This window comes from Rhinopithecus bieti, unplaced genomic scaffold (genome assembly GCF_001698545.2).
Source record: "Rhinopithecus bieti isolate Rb0 unplaced genomic scaffold, ASM169854v2 scaffold_6907, whole genome shotgun sequence".
NCBI classification, from domain to species: Eukaryota; Metazoa; Chordata; class Mammalia; order Primates; family Cercopithecidae; genus Rhinopithecus; species Rhinopithecus bieti.
The window spans coordinates 1507690-1529374 of NW_016805647.1; the positions used below are offsets into that span (position 1 = coordinate 1507690).

The following is a 21685-nucleotide window of genomic DNA, read 5'->3' on the forward strand; positions in this document are numbered from 1 at the left end:
GCTTCCGTATTGCTTGTCCACTGGGCGTCAGAGCGACTGAGCAAGGCCTGAGCTCGGAGGCGGGGCTCTGGCTGACGCGCCGGGATTCGCTGAGGGCCGGTGGGGGGATCAGAGTTGACTGAAAGGAAAAGAGGCGGTGCAGGCCTCGTGGGCATGCGCCGCCCGGCTTGGGAGGTGGGGCTTCGCCCGGGGGCGGGCCTTCTCCGGGGGTGGGACTCCGGCCTCCGTGTCGAGTGGCTATCGGTCCCGTTAGGTCTGAGGAGGCGATGGCTGCACGCGCGTTGAAGCTGCTGACCACACTGCTGACTGTCGTGGCCGCTGCCTCCCAAGCCGAGGTCGAGTCCGAGGCAGGATGGGGCGTGGTGACGCCTGATCTGCTCTTTGCCGAGGGGACCGCAGCCTACGCGCGCGGGGACTGGCCCGGGGTGGTCCTGAGCATGGAACGGGCGCTGCGCTCCCGGGCCGCCCTCCGCGCCCTTCGCCTGCGCTGCCGCACCCGATGTGCCGCCGACTTCCCGTGGGAGCTGGACCCCGAATCGCTCCCCAGCCCGGCCCAGGCCTCGGGCGCCGCAGCCCTGCGCGACCTGAGCTTCTTCGGGGGCCTCCTGCGCCGCGCCGCCTGCCTGCGCGGCTGCCTCGGGCCGCCGGCCGCCCACTCGCTCAGCGAAGAGATGGAGCTTGAGTTCCGCAAGCGGAGCCCCTACAACTACCTGCAGGTCGCCTACTTCAAGGTGCAGACCAGCCCGGAGCCGGGCGGCCGGGGTCCTTCTGGGGAGAGGAGTGTTGCAGGGGACCTGGGGAGCCAGGGGGATCGGGGAAGTGTCCGCAGGGAGGGGAAGGTGGCCTCCTGGCTGGGGAGCTCTCCTCGGAGCCGGGGAAAGCTGCTCCCTGGCAGGAGACCTTCCTCGCCCAGTTCGCATGGGCAGTTGCTAACCCCAGAGGTCCAGCCTGAGGTTAGGGCACAGGCCAAGCAAAACTCATGGCCATTTTGTTCCCTGGGAAATCTCGTGGAGGGAATTAAAGCGGCAGTTTGGGTCTCCCATCCTAATGTCATTTTAAGTGTCCGACTGAGAAGCTAGTAGCGGTCTACAATATCTTCCTTCCGGTTGGTTTTCCAGTGGTGCTTTTCCTGCTGTTTGATTCAGCAGCTCTGTTTCAGGATGTGAGGTTGCCACGTCGCCAGCAGGGGCTGCCTGGCCCTGCCTGTCGGGGGGACCCTCTGGCTAGTCTGTCAGGTTTACAAAAAACATGAGTATTTTTAGGAATGCCAGAATGACATGTTTTCAAGTGTATACTTGGGCTTGGAGCGTTCCAGGCTTGTTTGGTGGTGGTGATGGTGACGACGACGACGATGATGATGATGATGATGATGATGATGATGATGGCCAGCACGTACTTCAGGCACTATTTTAAGTAGTTTGCCTTTATTAACGCATTTGCCCTAATCTTCACAATATCCTGTCAGGTAGATGCTGTTATTAGTCCCGCTGTATTGGGGGTGGGGAGAGAAAGAGCTGTGCATTATATCTGTTATATCTGTAGTTTAAGAGACCTTCGATTCGACCTAAAGAGAGACTGAGAGACTCTTGGGGACCTCAGATTTCCACCCCTCCACAGCATTCTGCCTACACAGTTTCCTTCATTTTTCCTAATTACTCGGAAGAGCGCTGGACTTGACATCAAAATAATTGCATTATGTCTTTGGTTATGTCGCTTCATCATAGCACTTTCTAAAATTATTTGACAAACATGTATTGCATGCCTACTGCATTCCAGTTCTTGTACAGGTACTTAAATGCTCGACTAACGTCTTTGCTTTGTCTTGCTTTGATGTTAAGAGTTACTGTAGTAAGGGATAGTGCAAGGGCATATACTTAGGGCTGTGGGAGCACAAAGGAGGGAGACTCTAGCTTTATCTCAGAGAAATTAGACTTCAAAGAAGAGGTAATATTAAAGCCTGTCCTAAGTATTGCCAGGGGGAGAGGAAGGAAGGCTCCTCCAGATAGAGGGAAAAGTAGAACCAAAGCATGATATATTCAGGAAAAAAAATGAATTGTGATTGCAATGTCAAGGTGTGTGTGGGGAGTAGCAGGAGAGGAGGCTAGAATGGTCAGTGAGGCCAGATTTGGAAGAGAATTCTGCGGACTGCAGGGAGCCATCCTCAGATTTGGGTTTTAAAACGCTCATTCTGGAAACCATGGTGAATGAGCCTTGGAAGAAGGAGAAACTGGTGGCACATGATTAGGAGACAGGCATTTGTCCACAAGAGAGGAGGTTAAGTACCTCAGTGCTTAGGGAGTAAAGAAGGCTGGGGATGGAGAGAAGAGTGAGGACATGAGGGAGAACAGAGACAGGCAGGAGCAGTGCTGGAAGATATAAGAGATAGAGTAATTCCATAAAAGGGACAGACCTGAGAAAATTTCTAATTTTACAGTTAAAGAAACTGAGGTACAGAGATGGGGAGTTATTTACCTTGGGTCACCTAACCAGGGCTAACTCCTTTAATGTGCCTTTACTAGTACCAGTGATAAGGAAGTAAGTTTTCTTAGCATATTAATCATACCATCTAAAATTTATGGAGCACTTGATCTGTGCCCAGCACCATGTATTACAGGCTGCATGTATATTATCTCTTTGAACTCTCAACAATGCTAGGAGATAGCTAGAGAATGCTATCTCCAGATGATAGATTAGGGAAACTGAGTTTAGAAAGTAAACTTTAAATATCTTGTCTACTGCCCAGCCAGTCAGTGAGTCATTAAGCCCAGATTTGGTGTCAGCCAGTCTCTTTTCTTTTTCTTTTTCTTTTTTTTTGAGACAGAGTCTTGCTCTGTTGCCAGGCTGGAGTGCAGTAGCGATCTTGGCTCACTGCAACCTCTGACTTCCTGGTTCAAATGATTCTTCTGCCTCAGCCTCTCGAGTAGCTGGGATTACAGGCACATGCCATCACATCCGGCTAATTTTTGTATTTTTAGTAGAGACGGGGTTTCACCATATTGGCCAGGATGGTCTCAATCTCCTGACCGTCCTCCTTGGCCTTCCAAAGTGCTAGGATTACAGGCATGAGCCACCACAGCTGACCCTCTTTTCTTTTTTTTTTTTTTGAGATGGAGTTTCACTCTTGTTACCCAAGCTAGAGTGCAATGGTGCGATCTCGGCTCACTGCAACCTCCGCCTCCTGGGTTCAAGCGACTGTCCTGCCTCAGCCTCCTGAGTAGCTGGGATTACAGGCGCATGCCACCACGCCCAGCTATTTTTTGTATTTTTAGTAGAGATGGGGTTTCACCATGTTGGTCAGGCTGGTCTCAAACTCCTGACCTCATGATCCGCCCACCTGAGCCTCCCAAAGTGCTGGGATTACAGGCATGAGCCCCTATGCCCGGCCATGGCCGGTCTCATTGATACCAGTGTCCACACAGTTAATTACTAGATCATCAGTGATTTATTTGGTTGGATTCTATATATGAAACCTGTGTTACTTTGATATGCTGGAGTCCATTGCTGTGGGCATTGTTGTGGTCTGTAGCCTGTTTCTTTCTCCCCCTTGGATTTCTTTTTTTTTTTTTTTTTTTTTTTTGAGACGGAGTCTCACTCTGTCACCCAGGCTGGAGTGCAGTGCGGTGATCTCAGCTTGCTGTAACCTCCACCTCCCTGGTTCAAGCGATTCTCCTGCCTCAGCCTCCCAAGTAGCTGGGATTACACGTGTGCGCCACAACACCCAGCTAATTTTTGTATTTTTAGTAGAGACGGGGTTTCATCAACTTGGCCAGGCTGGTCTCAAACTCCTGACCTCAAGTGATCTGCCCCCCTTGGCCTCCCAAAGTGCTGGGATTACAGGTGCAAACTGCCGCCCCCGACCAACCCTTCAGATTTCTTAGACCTATTTGTTTGAACCTCATGAGCCCTGAGCTTTGAGTCAGAAAATACATGTCTGGACTTAGTAAAGGACCTTAGAATTTTTAGCCATCCACATTTTCCCTAAATGTCTCAAGAATGCTTCATTTTATTTTATGCAAAATAAAATAAAAAATTCTAGGAAAATTCTTAGGCATAGTCTGTTAGCTGCTCTTTTTTCTCTACCCCTAAATCCTTGAAGCCACAGAATGTTTTCAGGTCAGGCATTACATTTGAATCATGAAATATATATATGTATTCTTTTTTTCTTTTTTTTTTTTTTTGAGTCAGGGTCCTGCTCTGTCACCCAAACTGGAATGCTGTGGCACCATCTCAGCTCACTGCAACCTCTGCCTCCCAGGCCCAAGTGATCCTCCCACCTTAGCCTGCAGAATAACTGGGACTACAGACATACAGTACCATGTAATTTTTGTATTTTTTGTAAAGACAGGGTTTCACCATGTTGCCCAGTCTGGTCTCGAACACCTGAGCTCAAGTGATCCACCTGCCTCGGCCTCTAAAAATGCTGGGATTACAGATGTGAGCCACCGCGCCCAGCATGAAAACATATCATATGGGCAGTCAGTCTTTCACAGCACTCCTCATACAATATGACCTTTGTTTTAAAATAGAACATTGCTACTTCCTATAATCTGGGGAACCCCTAAATCTGACTTGGGAAAGAGCTGCAAATCTGCGCAGGGCACTGTGCTCCTAATCTCTGGTGGGTAGTTCCTACAATAGGTGTGCTTCTTGGGGCTGGCAGGGCTGGGCATGCTGAGTGGAGGGCTCGGGGAGCAGGGATTTCCTGTTTATGTAGACTGCTCATGTGGACACAAACATTCAGAGTTTGGATGTGAGCATTACCTTCCAATGCTTCGTTCTTAGATCAACAAGTTGGAGAAAGCTGTTGCTGCAGCACACACCTTCTTCGTGGGCAATCCTGAGCACATGGAGATGCGGCAGAACCTAGACTATTACCAAACCATGTCTGGAGTAAAGGAGGCCGACTTCAAGGATCTTGAGACTCAACCCCATATGGTGAAAAAAACTTTATCCCCTTCTTTCTCTTCCTTTTTAAATTTATTTTAGAGACAGAGTCTTGCTCTGTCACCCAGGCTAGAGTGCAGTGGCTTGATCATAGCTCACTGTAACCTCAAATTCCTGGACTCAAGAGACTCTCCAGTCTCGGCCTCCTGAGTAGTTGGGACTACAGGCATGCATTCTTTCGTTTTTTTAAAATGACATTGCTAAGGTTGTTTTCTAATTACATTACAGAAGTAATAAATGTTCATTATATAACATTGTAGAAATGTAGATAAGTATAAAACAAAAAGTAATCATTTGTAATACTGCCACCTTAAGAAAACCAGTTTAGATAGTCTTCCGTATATAATTTTTTTCATCTAATTTGGTGTTATATTGTGTATGCATTTTTTATCATCTTTTTTTATTTTTTTTTTGAGACAGGGTCTCACTTTGTTGTCCAGGCTGCAGTGCAGTGATGTGATCATAGCTCACTGCAGCCTTGACCTCCTGGGCTCAAGTGATCCTCCCGCCTCAGCCTCCCAAATAGCTGGAACTACAGGTGTGCACTACCACACCCACCTGTTGTTTTTATTTTTTGTAGAGATGGGGTCTCACTGTGTTGCCCAGGCTGATTTCAAACTCCTGGGCTCAAGCGATCCTACCACCTTGGCCTCCCAAAGTGCTGGCATTACAGGTATGAGCCACTATTCCCAGCCCTGTCATCATTTTTTAGCTAACATTAGTATCATGAGCCTTTTCTCATGTCTTCAGTTTTATTTGAAAACATAATTGTTTATGGCTGCATGATAGTCCATCTTATGCGGGGACTATATTCATTCACTAGTCACATTTTTTTGGTCATGTACATTTTTGATTTTCACTACAATAAATGTTACAGTAGCCCTCAATGTTCTTATTCTGTTTGTTTGGCAGGAAAAGTCTGTTCCAAAGGAGAGATTGTCTGTGATAATACAGCATTTTATAGAGAGGTTATGGTTCCTTACATTTTAATTATGAAACAAGAATGTTAGAAACAATATAAGAATGACTTTTAGGCTGGGCACAATGGCTCACACCTATAATCCCAGTACTTTGGGAGGCTGAGGCGGGTGGATCACTTAAGGTCAGGAGTTTGAGACCAGCCTGGACAATATGGTGAAACCCCATCTCTACTAAAAATATAAAACTTAGCCGGGCATGGTGGTGCACGCTTGTAATCCCAGCTACTCGAGGTGGAGGCAAGAGAATAGCTTGAACCTGGAAGGCGGAGGTTGCAGTGAGCTGAGATCCTGCCACGGCACTCCAGCCTGGGTGACAGAGCAAGAGTCAAAAAAGATAAAAAAAAAAAAGAATGACTTTTAAAGGTAAGTCGTGGCCGGGTTCAGTGGCTCACACCTGTCATCCCAGCACTCTGGGAGGCCAGGGCGGGCGGATCACAAGGTCAGGAGATCGAGACCATCCTGCCCAACATGGTGAATCCCTGTCTCTACTAAAAATACACAAATTAGCTGAGCATGGTAGTGTGTGCCTGTAGTCCCAGCTACTCAGGAGCCTGAGGCAGGAGAATCGCTTGAACTGGGAGGCGGACGTTGCAGTGAGCTGACATTGTGCCACTGCACTCCAGCCTGGGTGACAGAGTAAGACTCCATCACACACACACAAAAAAAGTAAGTTATGTCGGCCAGGCATAGTGGCTCATGCCTGTAATCCCAGCACTTTGGGAGACCGTGGTGAGTGGATCACTTGAGGCCAGAAGTTCGAGACCAGCCTGGCCAACATGGTGAAATTCTGTCTCTACTAAAAATACAAAAATTAACCAGGTGTTGTGGTGCATGCCTGTAATCCCAGTTTCTCAGGAGGCTGAAGTGCTAGAATCACTTGAACCCAGGAAGTGGAGGTTGCAGTGAGCCAAGATCACGCCACTGCCCTCCAGGCTGGGCTGTCTGTCTCAGAAAAAAAAAAAAGACTCTGTCTCAAAACAAAACAAAAAAATGTAAGTTGTGTTTATTTAAGAACTGTTAGCCCTACAAAAAAGTGCAAGAATCTGGGACAGGCGCGGTGGCTTACGCCTGTAATCCCAGCACTTTGGGAGGCCAAGGTGGGCGGATCACCTGAGGTCAGGAGTTCGAGACCAGCCAGACCAACATGACAAAACCCTGTCTCTACTAAAAATACAAAATTAGCCGGGCATGGTGGTGCATGCCTGTAATCCCAGCTACTCTGGAGGCTGAGACAGGAGAATTCCTTGAACCCCAGAGGCAGAGGTTGCAGTGAGCCAAGATTGCACCATTGCACTCCAGCCTGGGCAACAAGAGTGAAACTCCGTCTCAAAAAAAAAAGTGCAAGAATCTGTCACTAATTTGGTGGGGGGTCGGGGGAGGGAAGAAAAGTACAAGAAAATCATAATGAACTCCCAGATATCTTTCATCCAGATTAAGAATTAAATGTTTTTTGGCCAGGCATAGTGGCTCACACCTGTAATCCCAGCACTTTAGGAGGCCAAGGTGGGAGGAGTGCTTGAGCTTAGGAGTTCGAGACCAGCCTGGCCAACATGGTGAAACCCCATCTTTACTAAAATACAAAAATTAGCTGGGCACGGTGGTATGTGCCTGTAATCCCAGCTACTAGGTAGGCTGAGGCAAGAGAATCACTTGAACCCAGGAAGTGGAGGTTGCAGTGAGCTGAGATTGTGCCACTGCACTCCAGCCTGGGCAACAGAGTGAGACTCTGTCTCAAAAAAAGAAAAAGAGAGCTAAATGTTTTCAAATTTCCAGAGAAACATGTAAAGACCATTTACAAAAGGCCTTCATTATATAGTGGCACCCAGGTCACCCCTTTCCATTCGTAACCTGAGGAACAGGAAATTAGGACCCCTGTGAAGGTGGCTGAGGGCAAGGAGAGTGGGTTCCTCCTCTGTGGCCTGCATTTGAGTGCTCCTTCTTCCCAGTAGCAAGAATTTCGACTGGGAGTGCGACTCTACTCAGAGGAACAGCCAGAGGAAGCCGTGCCCCACCTAGAGGCGGCGCTGCACGAGTACTTTGTGGCCTATGAGGAGTGCCATGCCCTCTGCGAAGGGCCCTATGACTACGATGGCTACAACTACCTTGAGTACAATGCTGACCTCTTCCAGGCCATCACAGGTGGGTGCAGTTCAGAACCAGACCTTCAGCCAGGCCTCCTGGGACTCTAAGGTCACCATCTGATGATATAAATGGAGAATCTTCACCCTCATCCCTCAATTTATTAAATCTGAGAAGCTGATGAAAAATTGCTTCCATTTGAATTTGTTCATTTTAACCAGAATTTGAGTCCTAAAGAGTGACCTCATAGTTATTCCCCCTCTTTGATTCCTTTCAGATCATTATATCCAGGTCCTCAGCTGTAAGCAGAACTGCGTCACTGAGCTTGCTTCCCACCCAAGTCGAGAGAAGCCCTTTGAAGACTTCCTCCCATCCCATTATAATTATCTGCAGTTTGCCTACTATAACAGTAAGGCTTACTTTCCTTCCTCTTTCTCTGCTGGTTAACTAAGAAGCTAAAGGCAAGGTGGGCAGGGATCACAGCCACTTACTTCCTCAAGGTGTTTGGCTTCTTTCAGTAGCTATGGGAGGCACCATGCCAAGTGATCCTTGGGTAGTTTATTATAAGCAACTGGCCTAGGAAGCCAATACCAGCAACCCAAAAAGCTGGGGGAGGGAGACTTAGGACCTCATCTCTTGTGTCCTCTATAGTTTGTAATCTATTTTTGCTTTTGAATTAAAGTTAATAGCGAAAGTAAGGGTGTGCCACTGTTTAGCTCAGAGGACATTTGCCAGCCCTTTCCCTGATATAGCACTGATGCTTTTGTGGGGCTGCCAATTAATACCCAGAAAACCAACTGTTTGCAGAGTTCCTACTGTGTGCTAAGCATTACAAACATATTGATGAGTATACAATATTTACAGTTGAGTTGAGGTGACTAACAAATATCAACAAGAACTATTCTGCCAAAGAGACAATCTGCTATTGTAATCTTCCCTGTCTTCTGAAAATCTATAGAAAAACGAAGGTAGGAAGACAGGGAAATTGATCTAATGATTGAGTGTATTGAGGCAGAATATTAAGGAGTATTTGAATTATTTGTGAATCTTTAAAGATGTGGGCATGCAGAGAATTCTGATTCTTTTCTGTTTCATTGTTAGGCAGCCCTGAGGACACTGACCACCTCACCTTAAAATTAATCACACATTCTATGTGTATTCCATAACTTCTGCCCCTGAAATCAGGCCATCATGTTAAGTAGCAGGCACCACCTTGTCATGTTGCCATTGCCTAAGCTTTGCGGAGACTGAGCACTAAGTGGTCCCTGGTGCCAGGATTTGATCCTTTCCTTTTGACCCTTTCCTGTCGGCCATTCTTCTTTCCACTTTGCAGTTGGGAATTATACACAGGCTGTTGAATGTGCCAAGACCTATCTTCTCTTCTTCCCCAATGACGAGGTGATGAACCAAAATTTGGCCTATTATGCAGCTATGCTTGGAGAAGAACACGCCAGATCCATTGGCCCCCGTGAGGTGAGCAACTTCCTTCTGTTATGACAGCTGCCAGCTGAACTCCTGAATGCAGACCTGAGGGCGGAAGAGTGGGGTAGCAGAGGGGAGTCGGCGCTGCGCGTGCAGGGCAGGGGTCAGTGTCGGGGTCAGATGTGAGTTCACTCACTTGGCTTGTTATTCAGAGGAGAAGGGAGCACAGGAGGGAGTGTGGGGAGTACACAGGAGCCTCACTTAGCGTTATCTGGGCCCAGAAGTCTGTTCTCTCAGTCCTGTAGAAATGGTGCGGTGGGCATGTTCTTTCCCCTCTTGGCACCCCTAACTTGGACACTCGATATTGTTTGGCCAAGATCTATCATTTTTCACTTAATGCTGGGTTATTTGTTTTTTTGTGTTTTTTTTTCTGTTCACCTGTTTTCTGTCTCCATTTTCTTTCCCATCTCTTCTTCTTCCTGCCATTGTTTGTTCTCTCCCATCTTTCACCATTTTCCCTGTCTCACTCCAAAACTGGGAGAAATATCTGTAAAACACAAAGACTGCTGCGCTGAAGGGAAACACCCAGGCTCTTCCTTCCCATCTCTGGGGAGTCTGAGAGGCTCCAGTAGAAACAGCCTCTTGCTGCCCCTCCCGTGTGGGTTGTCTTCGTAGTTGTCCTCTTTGGCCACTAGATGGTGACCATCTGGCTTTAAGATGGCACTTCCAGTCTCTTTTGCCTTGCTTGGTTAATACCTTTTCCCTGCCTTATGGCCATTAAGGGGAGCCTGAGGGGAGTGAGGGGAAATAAACCCATGTGGCCAATCTCGCATTTGTAACTAGAAGTCCCCTTTTGGAAAGAAGGTAACCAACATTTGTTGAGCCCCTGTCCAGGCGAAGCTCTGTGCAGGGTGGGCTGTATCCATCATCCCATTTAATCATCACAGCTGCCCTGCAAGGTGGGCAGTCTTCTTCCCACTTTAGGGATGAGGACTGTTAGCATCTGAGAGATGAAGCAACTTGTGCAGTGGCTTGTGGCCAGTCAGTGATGACCAGAATCTGTTCCCTGCTTGGCCCCAGTACAGGCACAGTTCTAGACACATGGCTGACACTCAGTAAATCAGCGTGGAATGAATAAAGGATGGAAGTGGGGTTTGCTTCATAGCAGCCTTATAGGGTAATTGGAGAGGATTAAATGAGATAACATAGCACTTGGTGACAGAAGCCAGTAATGTAAACTCCTGAGGAGAAAACGTCTCTCTTCCTCTTAGGTAAATATAGTAGATGACATAGGATTCATTGACTCCTTTAATTCCTCCTTGAACTGCCTCATGTTTTATTTCAACTGATGATGTCTTCTTTTTCTCTTCTTTCCTCCTCCTGCTGCTTGGAGATTAGCAGGGCACCTAGGGAAAGATGTGACCCTGGAAGGTACTCAGTTTCCCTGCCCTGGGTAAGCCTTGCCCGGGAGTCCATGTGGGAATGCCAGAGTGCCAGGCCCTCCCACTGCAGCTGCTCATTCTCAGGGAGGGGTGTGGCCTGGTTAGGGTCTGAGAGGAGGCAGGTGGCAGAACAGAAAGCACATGGGCTTTAGGACTGTAAAGACCCGGCTTTGTCTGTCCAAATGCACATTCTCCTATGAAAAAAAAAAGAAAAAGATAACAGAAGACCTGGGTTTGACTGCAGGTCCCTGCTCTCCCGTGTCCTGTAGTGTCACCTTAGACAGTGGTACATCTCCTCTATGCCTCAGATGCTTCCTCTGCAGAATGAGCATACTAGTATCAACCTCAGATGTGGCTATAAAGATCAAATGAATAACGTGTCAGTTGCCTAATGCCTCATTCCTTTTCCTGCTTTGTGGACTCCTGTAGAAGTCAAGAAGGAATTCTCTTTCTTTGAAGAATATTTCTACTTGGGAGAATCATCAGATTTTCTGTCCTAGAGACTAATGGGTGTTGGGATGGGGGAGGAGCAGGGCTTTTTCCCTTAAGTAAAGCCTGGTTATTCTGGTACCTCAGAGGTACTGTTGCTTATGCCAGGCAGAGGAACCCTTGGACACAGAAATTAGACTTTTGTCCCAAACTGGGGAACAGACAGCATTGGTAGGGAGAGGAGGCCTCAGGTCACATAGGAGCGTCAGTGTGGGGTGCCAGGGAGGGGAACCCCCAGAGGTTAAAAGCCAGGGCTGAGTTCTGGGGGACTTGTTTGCCTTCGTACCCGCAGAGTGCCAAGGAGTACCGACAGCGAAGCCTTCTGGAGAAAGAGCTGCTCTTCTTCGCTTATGATGTTTTTGGAATCCCCTTTGTGGATCCGGTGAGCTAGGGCACAGGAGCCAGAAGGGCGCAGGGACAGAGTGAGCGGGGGAGATGAATGGGGACGATGGGAACACTGTGCAATTCTGACAGAAAACTTGTTGGAGGCTGAGCCTAGCCTGGGATCTGTGCAAGGCAGGGATGAGAGACAGATGAAAGGGGAACACTGGGCAGCTAGAAGTGACTTAGATGTGGAAACCTCCCATTTTGTCTCCTGAAAGGAAGAGGGTGATAAGCTGGGTTACTTCTGTGGGGCTATTTTATGCATTGAGACACCTGGAAGATTAAGTAGATCATCTTACCTTTTTCATTTCTTCCGGACCTACTTAGGATTCATGGACTCCAGAAGAGGTGATTCCCAAGAGATTGCAAGAGAAACAGAAGTGAGGACCTTGAAGAAACTGCATGGTTGGATCAGTCTGATGAGGCACTTGAGGCTTCCTGAGCCCAGGCAGATGTGAACTCCTGGCAAGGGGTGGGCAGGTCCAGTTTGGGAAGTTGGGGTGGAGCCCAGGGCTGGCCCTCGAATGCAGTCCTCAGAGCGGCTGTGCCCATAGGTCAGAACGGGAAACAGCCGTACGCATCTCCCAGGAGATTGGGAACCTTATGAAGGAAATCGAGACTCTAGTGGAAGAGAAGACCAAGGAATCATTGGATGTGAGCAGACTGACCCGGGAAGGTGAGAGGACAGAGATAGGGGCATGTCTGGCTGTTGTCAGGGAGCCAGACAGGTCACCCCACATTTGCCAGGCAGCGCTGCACCCCAGCATTACAGAGCTCACCATGAGCCAGCCTCAGGGTCCCAGTTCAGTGGGCATCCTTCCTAACTCACCAGCGGGACTTTCAACTGGAAAGAGCACTGAGAATTGTCCTTTGGTTCAGAAATCAGACTCTAGGATGTAATCCCAGCTACTTGGCAGGCTGAGGCAGGAGGATCGCTTGACCCCCGGAGTTTGAATCCAGCCTGGGCAATATAGCAAGACCTCATCTTTAAAAAAAATAAAAAAGAAAGAAGACTCCTGTGTCACAGAAACACGAGTGACTAGTGTTGTCCACTTCCATAGGTATTAACTCATCCTGTCTCCCCACTCCCAAACTCTTTTCTCCCAGTTTTCACCATTCGTCCTGTTAGCGAGACTCAATGCATTCAGGCCTCCTTTGACTCCTCTTCCTCCTGTGCCCATCCCCTGCAAGCTGCTGGGAAGGCCTATTGATTGTGGCTCTGCTCTGCAGTGCTGCTTCTCAGCTCTCTCCCCAGCCTTTTCCGTTTTTCATTGCCTCAGGTCTCCTTCAGGGCCTGGCACCTCCTATCTGTACCCACCCTCTCCTCGCCTGGCCTGTCCTTGCCCCTGCCTGCTCATGGTAGCTAGGCCAGTCTTCCAGACACTGGCCTCTGACCCATCCTCCATGCCTGCCCCTTAACCGAATGTTCTACTGTTGTCCTGTTTACACCTTCTCTTCACACAGGACTGCACCTTGTTCCATAAGCCTGCCCGCTGCCCACCAGTCTGTGTTTATGCCTGGCTCTCCTAGTATGCTTCCCACCATCCCTGCCCATGAGGGCATCTGAGATACACCCTGCAAAGCCTTTCTTTTTTCTTTTTGGAGGTGGAGTCTCGCTCTGTTGCCAGGCTGGAGTGCAGTGGTGCAATCTTTGCTCATTGCAACCTCCACATCCCGGGATCATCAATCAATTCTCCTGCCTCAGCCTCCCGAGTAGCTGGGATTATAGGCATGTGGCACCATGCCTGGCTAATTTTTTTGTCTTTTTAGTAGATACAGGGTTTCACCATGTTGGCCAGGCTGGTCTCAAACTCCTGACCTTGTGATCCACCCACCTTGGCCTCCCAAAGTGCTGGGATTACAGGTGTGAGCCACCGTGCCCAGCTGTAAAGCCTTTCTTAACCTCCCAGATGATTGGAGTGCCCTCCTTTCTTTTGAACTTCTTAGGGCATTTATGGTCTGTCTTGTGCTAGTTATTTGCATAATTGTTAGAGAACAGGTACTGCTTCTAGGATTCATCTCTCACCCTGTCTGGCACAGTTCCTAGTACACACTGAAGCCTCAGTTATCGAGTGGAGTTGAACTGAGTCTCTAGTATTAGTATGTCCCTAGCACAGAGAAACACCATGAGAACTGTAAGAGAGAAATGTTGACCTTTGCCCTAGTTGCTTAAATTAACAGAGGTTAATTAAACAAGATCAGTGTATGAAAATAATTTGTCCAGCATTCCTTTGTTTTCAGACCACTTTCACTTTGTTATTTCTCTTGATTCTTACAACTGTCTGGGAGGTGGGTCGTGCAGATTGCAAGATCCTTATTTTAAATGAAAATGATGATATCATGGTAGCCAAACTTTTGAGGACTTACCATCTGCCAAATATCGTGCTAAGCGTTTAACTTGCCTTTCTTGTTCTTAACATCATACTGGCATTAAACATATAAGGTAGATGCTGTTTGACCAATGAGAACATTTTAATTAATTAAAATTAACCTCAGGGAGGTTTAAGTAACTTGCCAAGGTCACACAGCTAATCAATGGAGGATCTAGGAGTCAAAGTCAGTTCTTCCTTGTTCTGGAGCTCATGTTTTAGGATTGTGTTTCTGATGTTTCCTCAACAGTGTGTCATGGCCCAAGAGCTAGCAGCTATTTGGTCATGGAGCTGGGACTGGGAATCTCATCTTTCAGCTCTATGTTCTGTCCTCTGGACCATTCTGCCTTTGAAAATGACCTAGCGGGAGATTTTGCTGGTGAAAAGGAAACAGCTGGAATTTCTGTTTATGACAAGGAGGCAATATCTAATGGAGAGTCTTTGGTCAAAGCTGCTGCTAGATTTAGCTAAAGTTTTGTTCTTGCTTTGCAGGTGGCCCCCTGCTGTATGAAGGCATCAGTCTCACCATGAACTCCAGACTCCTGAATGGTTCCCAGCGGGTGGTGATGGACGGTGTAATCTCTGACCATGAATGTCAGGAGCTGCAGAGACTGACCAACGTAAGGGAAGCCCAGTGACTGCACCTTCCCCTGAGGGTCCAGCATCCCCCCATCAAGTGCCCCTTGGGTGGTAACCTTCACCTTCCTCTTGCTGGCTGCAGTTGACCACCTCTTCTCAAGCCCTCAGCTGTCGTGGCTAACATCACCTTGTGTTTTGGGCCTTGTAGGTGGCAGCAACCTCAGGAGATGGCTACCGGGGTCAAACCTCCCCACATACTCCCAATGAAAAGTTCTATGGTGTCACTGTCTTCAAAGCCCTCAAGGTAAGATCAACACTTGGCATTCTAGAGTGTGGAGAAAGGGGTGGGGAAGGGGAAAGCTCAGGCTTTGAGGAGGAGTTGGGGCTGGTGCCAGGAAAGGTGAAGAGGGTCCACCTCCCAACATTTCTGTTGCCAGGAAGTGAGGATGAGTTATGTTGAGTGAGGTTCTCTTTCGAATCCTCGCTGTTCGACCGAGTGTAATAAAAACAAAGCGAGCAGGTAAGACTGCCCGCCAAAGCTATGAGAATGCTTTCTGAAGAAAGGCTGATTCCAGAGGGCTGTGCTTCTGTGCAGGATGCACAGTGTGCTCATAAAGAGAGAGAGGAAGGAGAGGAGGAAGAGGAATATGGTAGAGGTATTGGGCATGGGCAGCAGAGGCTGCAGCTTCAGTGGGGGTATGGGGATGTGAGATGGGCCTAGTCCTCATTGTCTCTGCCAGCCCAAAGAGGGGCATTGTATTAGTCCGTTTTCACGCTGCTGATAAAGACATACCCAAGACTGGGCAATTTACAGAAGAGGTTTAACTGGACTTACAGTTCCATGTGGCTGGGGTAGCCTCACAGTCATGGTGGAAGGCAAGGAGGAGCAAGTCACGTCTTACATGGATGGCAGCAGGCAAAGAGAGAACTTCTGCAGGCAAACTCCCATTTTTTTAAAGCCATCAGATCTCGTGAGATTTACTCACTGTTATGAGAATGGCACAGGAAATATCCACCCTCATGATTCAGTCATCTCCCACCGGGTCCCTTCCACAACACATGGGAATTATGGGAGCTACAAGATAAGATTTGGGTGGGGACACAGAGCCAAACCATATCAGGCGTTCAGGGCAGCTGACCACCTGTTTCCTTGGCAGCTGGGGCAAGAAGGCAAAGTTCCTCTGCAGAGTGCCCACCTGTACTACAATGTGACGGAGAAGGTGCGGCGCATCATGGAGTCCTACTTCCGCCTGGACACGCCCCTCTACTTCTCCTACTCTCATCTGGTGTGCCGCACTGCCATTGACGGTGGGCCTCATCACCCCCGCAGCACCCCCACACATGCTGCATCTCAGCTCTGTGCTGGATGCTGAGAACACAGAGAATAGGATGCGATCCCTTTTCTCCAGTTGGGGAACCAATGTAAACAAATGGGTGGCATCTCAGTGTGATGCATGCCACAGTAGCATGGAGGAAGTTATAGTCAACCTACCTGGCGATCAAGAAGGCTTCCCAGAGGGAAACGGGGTGCGGCCAGAAAGGTGGCCTCCCCTCACTTGTCATGCAACGCACGTTCATGGGGAAGCTGGCGCTAAACCATTTGCAGAGGATCTGCTTCCAGGTCGGGATTTCATACACAACTAAGCAGCTCCCTCGCTGCCTCCTGTTGAAAGTCAGCCCTCGACAGAAGGGTTTGTTAAAAGCAAAAATAATAACAACAGCAAAAAGAAGGCTTCCCGAGGAAGCGATGGGAGTTTTGCAGGATGAATACGATTACGGAGTACACCGGGTGGTGGGATGGTGTTTGCACAGGATTGGAGGCATTGTGCAGCCCGGTAGTCAGGGGAACTAAGAAAGGTGCCAAATCCTGGAGAGCTACCTTCAAGGATTTTTTATCCTTTAGCTTAACCATAGCTATGTGGCAGGTTCTCTTTTACTAATTGTTAAATACCAAATTCGTGAGAGAGCTGCATGATTTACAAGTGAGAGTGGCCTGGAGCTTACTCCTCATTCCCTCACCCACCCACATTCCCTTTTGCATGTCTGAGAAGGCGAGAGGTTCAGCCAGTGCTGCAAGGATCCCCTGTGGCCCAGAGCCGGCTCTGTCATACTGGAGCCTTCAGCAGGCCCCTGGCACTGATGGCCATTGGTAGGTGGCACAGATCAGAGGGCTTTCCTCTGCCTCAGGATGTTTGAAATTCTGTCAGAATCTGGGCACACCCAAAGGGACCAGTCAGACACACAACTGGGTGTGTCACAAGCCCCCGGTGGGAGAGCACAGGCACAGGCGCCAGGAGGCCAGGGAGGCCTCATCAAGCAGTGAAGGACGTGGTGAGGCCTTGACTTTTAAAAGATTCATTTTACTGCTGTGTGTGCGGAGAGATTTCAAACCAAAAAGGGAAGCTGGTCGGCAGTGACCTCCGTGGACAAGGGTAAAGCCCTAAACTCAGGAAGTGGCAGTGGGAGGAGGGAGAAGCGAGGCCCCGGGAAGGTGCAGGAGGTGGATGGACAGGACCTGGTGACTGGCTGGGCAAGTGGGAATGGAGAAGGAGGTACCCACCATGACGTGATGGTGCCTACACAGAGCATGCTAAAGGTTTACATTGGGGAAAGACGTGGTCTGCCTGGTATTTGACAGTGAGCCCAGTCTGTTCCCTTTTGTGACCCTCTCCCTGCATGGTTTCTCCATCCACCCCACCCCAGAGCCCCCCTGAAGTTCATGCTTTCCCTTTGTTAGGCAGCTCTTCTCTGCCCCGCTTTCTGCCACTCAGCCCCATCTTCTGCCGTCCTGAAGGAAGGCTGACCCACTCTGCCCTGCGTCCCTCCCACCTCCTGACCCCCCATTCTCGCTTCCCTGGGCGTTTGTATTTTGTAAAGTGCAGCTACAAACAAGGGTTGTGCCATTCTGCCTAGGATCTGCCCTTGGTTGGAGCCCTTCATTCCTGCTTGCCACACCCTGCTCACCTCTGCCAAGAACTGTCCTAGGAAGCCTGCAGACTTGTCCTGGCCCCTAGGCTTGTGGCTTAGCCAAAGATACCCCCTAGTTCATTGGGCATTCCATAGACTCAGACACATTTTGGGAAGCACCTCCCCTGCCAAGAAGAGAGCTGTGCCATCTCCCGAGGTGCTCCCATGCTAACATGTGTGACATTGGCCCCAGAGGTCCAGGCAGAGAGGAAGGATGATAGCCATCCAGTCCACGTAGACAACTGCATCCTTAATGCCGAGACCCTCGTGTGCGTCAAAGAGCCCCCAGCCTACACCTTCCGGGACTACAGGTGAGTGTGGGGCAGGTGCGGGGTGAGAAAGTCTGTGCCCTCCTCAGAGGCCCCACAGTGCCCTGCACTCTACTACCCCACCCTAGCACACACACACTGGTTGGGGCTAGCTGTTCCCAGAGTCCAATCCTTTATCCCCAAACCTGCTGGATAAGAAGATAGGCAAAGAGGGAATCAGCGTGGTGTGACAAGAACAGTAGTGTGAGTGGACTTGGTACAGAAGCACCCTGAGAAGGGCACAGGGGACTCTGAGGCGAGGGTGGAGAGTGGAAAGGTGGAGTTTGTGTGGTATCAGTATAGGTTCTTAAAAGTCTTCCCTCCCACACAAAACCACCCTCCTGCTGCTGGTTGAGAGCACCTGGAGGCAAAGACTCTGGGGAGAAGGAGGTGGGGAAGGGCCGTGTTGAGATGTCTCTGCCTTTCCCAGCGCCATCCTTTACCTAAATGGGGACTTTGATGGTGGAAACTTTTATTTCACTGAACTGGATGCCAAGACCGTGACGGTGAGTGCTCCTTTGTCCTTGTCCCTGGGAGATAAAAAGTCCATTTTCTACAGCTGATGTTCCCAAAGTGCGGTGGACAAAAATAACCAACTGGACTTCCCAGTGGGCAGTACCCATCCCCCAGCCAGAGGAGCTTTGAGACGTGTCCGTCACTCCTCTCGCCGGTCACCCTTTCTCTTTAGTTCTGGCCTTAGGGAAGCCAACCTGAAGAGCTGCCCTCGGTCCTGAGCCCTAACGAGCCCATGTCTCTTCTGAGAGTGGACTACAGTCTTTGTCCTGTGCAACTCCCCTTTCCCTTTCTGTCCCCCTTAGGCAGAGGTGCAACCTCAGTGTGGAAGGGCTGTGGGATTCTCTTCAGGCACTGAAAACCCACATGGAGTGAAGGCTGTCACCAGGGGGCAGCGCTGTGCCATCGCCCTGTGGTTCACCCTGGACCCTCGACACAGCGAGCGGGTGAGAGCAGCCGGTGCTGCAGTGACCCGTTCCCAGAGTGCCCTTGCTTTGCCTCTCCCTTCCCCCAATCCCACTGCCAGTGGCCAAGACACGAAAGGAGCACTTGGGATACCAGCTCCAACGCCCTGTCATTATGGTCACATTGCCTTGTCCTCCCTGGGTCTGCTGTGAACGGGATCCAGGTGGGGAAAGGGGTCAAGACAGGGAGCGATGCTGAGTTCTTGCTTCCTTCCTTGGGCCCCACTTCAGCTGTCCTTGTCCAGAGAGTAGGACCTGCTGGGAAGGAGATGAGCCTGGGGCCATTAAGGAACCTTCCTTGTCCCCTGGGAAGTAGCAGCTGAAAGATAGCGAGTGCCTGGTCCGGAGGCCTCTCTGAATGGACAGGGGTTTGTCCTTGCAGGACAGGGTGCAGGCAGATGACCTGGTGAAGATGCTCTTCAGCCCAGAAGAGATGGACCTCTCCCAGGAGCAGCCCCTGGATGCCCAGCAGGTCCCCCCTGAACCTGCACAAGAGTCTCTCTCAGGCAGCGAATCAAAGCCCAAGGATGAGCTATGACAGCGTCCAGGTCAGATAGATGGGTGACTAGACCCACGGAGAGGAACTCTCCTGCACTCTGAGCTGGGCAGTCCCTCAGGGCTGCGGAGCAGTGAGCCTACATCTGCCACTCAGCCGAGGGGACCCTGCTTACAGCCTTCTACATGGTGCTACTGCTCTTGGAGTGGACATGACCAGACACTGCACCCCCTGGACCTGGCTGAGGGCTCAGGACACAGGCCCAGACACCCCAAGGGGCCTCCACAGGCCGCTGCATGACAGCAATACAGTATTTAAGTGTCTGTGTAGACAACCAAAGAATAAATGATTCATGGTGTTTTTTACTTGGTTTGTTCAGACAGTGGAAATTTGCCTAGAGACAAAAATTCTGTCCCAGAGGTCGCACTTGATAAAAATTGCTCTAGGCAGGACCCAGTGGCAGGTGCAGGACGAGAAGGCCTGGCTTGGCACCTGGCTCGACCACTTGCTGTGCAGCCACAGGCCAGACACTTAACCTTCAGCACCTCAGGGTTGTCATCTGTATAATGGGGATCATAGTCCTCCCTCTGCTCACCTTCTGGGGCAGCTGTATGGCCCAGATGCAGTATCAGATGTGACAACACTTGTAAACGGTAAAGCTCTGGGTGAATGGTTGGGATTATGGTTAATCCTCTTCTGGCAGGGAGCAGCGGTCAGCAGTGCCCTGGCACGTCGCCCCCATGTCAGCCACATGCTTCGTGCTCTGCTGTCTGTCCTCAGTGTCCTGTATCTCAGCCTCCCTCTGCAGAACGACACACTCTAGGAAACACTGGAAATGGAGACTTAGCTCCTCTGGCTACATCCCTGGTACTAGGTCCAGAGCTTTTACTGTGCTTGAGATGCTACAGGGCATTGAGTGTAGGAACCTGCACCTGAGTGTTCACTTCTTCCATCAACCAATATATATTTACTGAGCACCAGCTAAGTGCCTGGTCCTGGGAACATGGTATTGAACAAAACAAGTCCCCACCTTCATACAGCTTGTATTTTGTAGGAGAGACAGATAACACATGTAAAGTGTGTGTGTGTGTGTGTGTGTGTGTGTGTAACCCTTTGAGGTAGAAAATAAAACAAGTCAGGGCCCAAGGTGGAGGAAAAACAAGGAAGTCAATGTGGCCGTGTAGATTGGGCAAGAAAGAGTGTAGTGACATTAGCCAGGAGAGGTGTCATGCGCCTGTAGTCCCAGCTACTCAGGAGGCTGAGGCAGGAGGATCGCTTGAGCCTGAAAGTTCGAGGCTGCAGTGAGCTGTGATCGCCCCACTGCACTCCAGCCTGCGCAAAAAAGCAAGATCCCAGCTCTAAAGACAAATAAAAAGGAGAGTGGTGGATTGTCTGGGGCCTATTTTTAAAGCAGAGCCAACAGGCATTGCTGATGGATTGGATGTGAGGTGTGAGAAAAGGCATCAAGAAGCAGCCAGGCCAGGCTCAGTAGTTCACGCCTATAATCCCAGCAGTTTGGGAGGCCAAGGCAGGTGGATCACTTGAGCTCAGAAGTTCAAGACCAGCCTGGTCAACATAGGGTGACCCTGCCTCTAAAAAAATGTTTAAAAGCCAGGCATGGTGATGCACACCTGTGGTCCCAACTACTAAGGAGGCTGAGGTAGGAGGATCACAAGCCCAGGAGGTCAAGCCTGCTCCACTGTACTCTAGTCAGAGTGACAGAACCAGACCATGCCTCAAAGAAAGAACAAGGCTGGTCGTGGTGGCTCACGCCTGTAATCCCAGCACTTTGGGAGGCTGAGGCAGGTGGATCACCCAAGGTCAGCAGGTCGAAACCAGCCTGGCCAACATGGTGAAACCTGTCTCTACTAAAAATACAAAAATTAGCTGGGCTTCATGGTAGGTGCCTGTAATCCCAGCACTTTGGGAGGCTGAGGCAGGTGGATCACCCAAGGTCAGTAGGTCGAAACCAGCCTGGCCAACATGGTGAAACCTGTCTCTACTAAAAATACAAAAATTAGCTGGGCTTCATGGTAGGTGCCTGTAATCCCAGCTACTTGGGAGGCTGAGGCAGGAGAATCGCTTAAACTTGGGAAGTGGAGGTTGCAGTGAGCCAAGATCACGCCATTGTACTCCAGCCTGGGCGCCAGAGCGAGACTCCATCTCACAAAAAAAAAAAAAAAAAAAAAAAAAGAACAGCCAGGCACGGTGGCTCACGCCTGTACCAGAACTTTGGGAGGCCAAGGTGG

The 21685-nt window shown here is 49.7% G+C and overlaps 1 protein-coding gene across 1 annotated transcript; it reads left to right on the top strand.

Annotated features, from left to right (window-relative positions):
- Positions 1-159: 159 nt before the first annotated feature.
- On the top strand, positions 160-19801 carry P3H1 (prolyl 3-hydroxylase 1). Its single transcript, XM_017873198.1, has 15 exons — positions 160-731; positions 4783-4935; positions 7874-8063; positions 8281-8412; positions 9337-9476; positions 11649-11738; positions 12068-12120; positions 12295-12416; positions 14602-14729; positions 14897-14992; positions 15846-15996; positions 17849-17966; positions 18394-18469; positions 18782-18922; positions 19323-19801. The coding sequence occupies exons 1-15, from the start codon at positions 267-269 to the stop codon at positions 19476-19478; spliced, it is 2211 nt and encodes a 736-aa protein (XP_017728687.1). The 5' UTR covers positions 160-266; the 3' UTR covers positions 19479-19801.
- Positions 19802-21685: the final 1884 nt, after the last annotated feature.

What these genes read in the sequence shown, in the direction of transcription:
- P3H1 (XM_017873198.1), top strand. Translation starts at nt 267, where the DNA reads ATGGCTGCACGCGCGTTGAAGCTGCTGACCACACTGCTGACTGTCGTG. An exon ending in AGCTGCAGAGACTGACCAAC is followed by an intron (nt 14,730 to 14,896) that starts GTAAGGGAAGCC and finishes TGGGCCTTGTAG; the next exon opens with GTGGCAGCAACCTCAGGAGA. An exon ending in ACCCTCGACACAGCGAGCGG is followed by an intron (nt 18,923 to 19,322) that starts GTGAGAGCAGCC and finishes TTGTCCTTGCAG; the next exon opens with GACAGGGTGCAGGCAGATGA.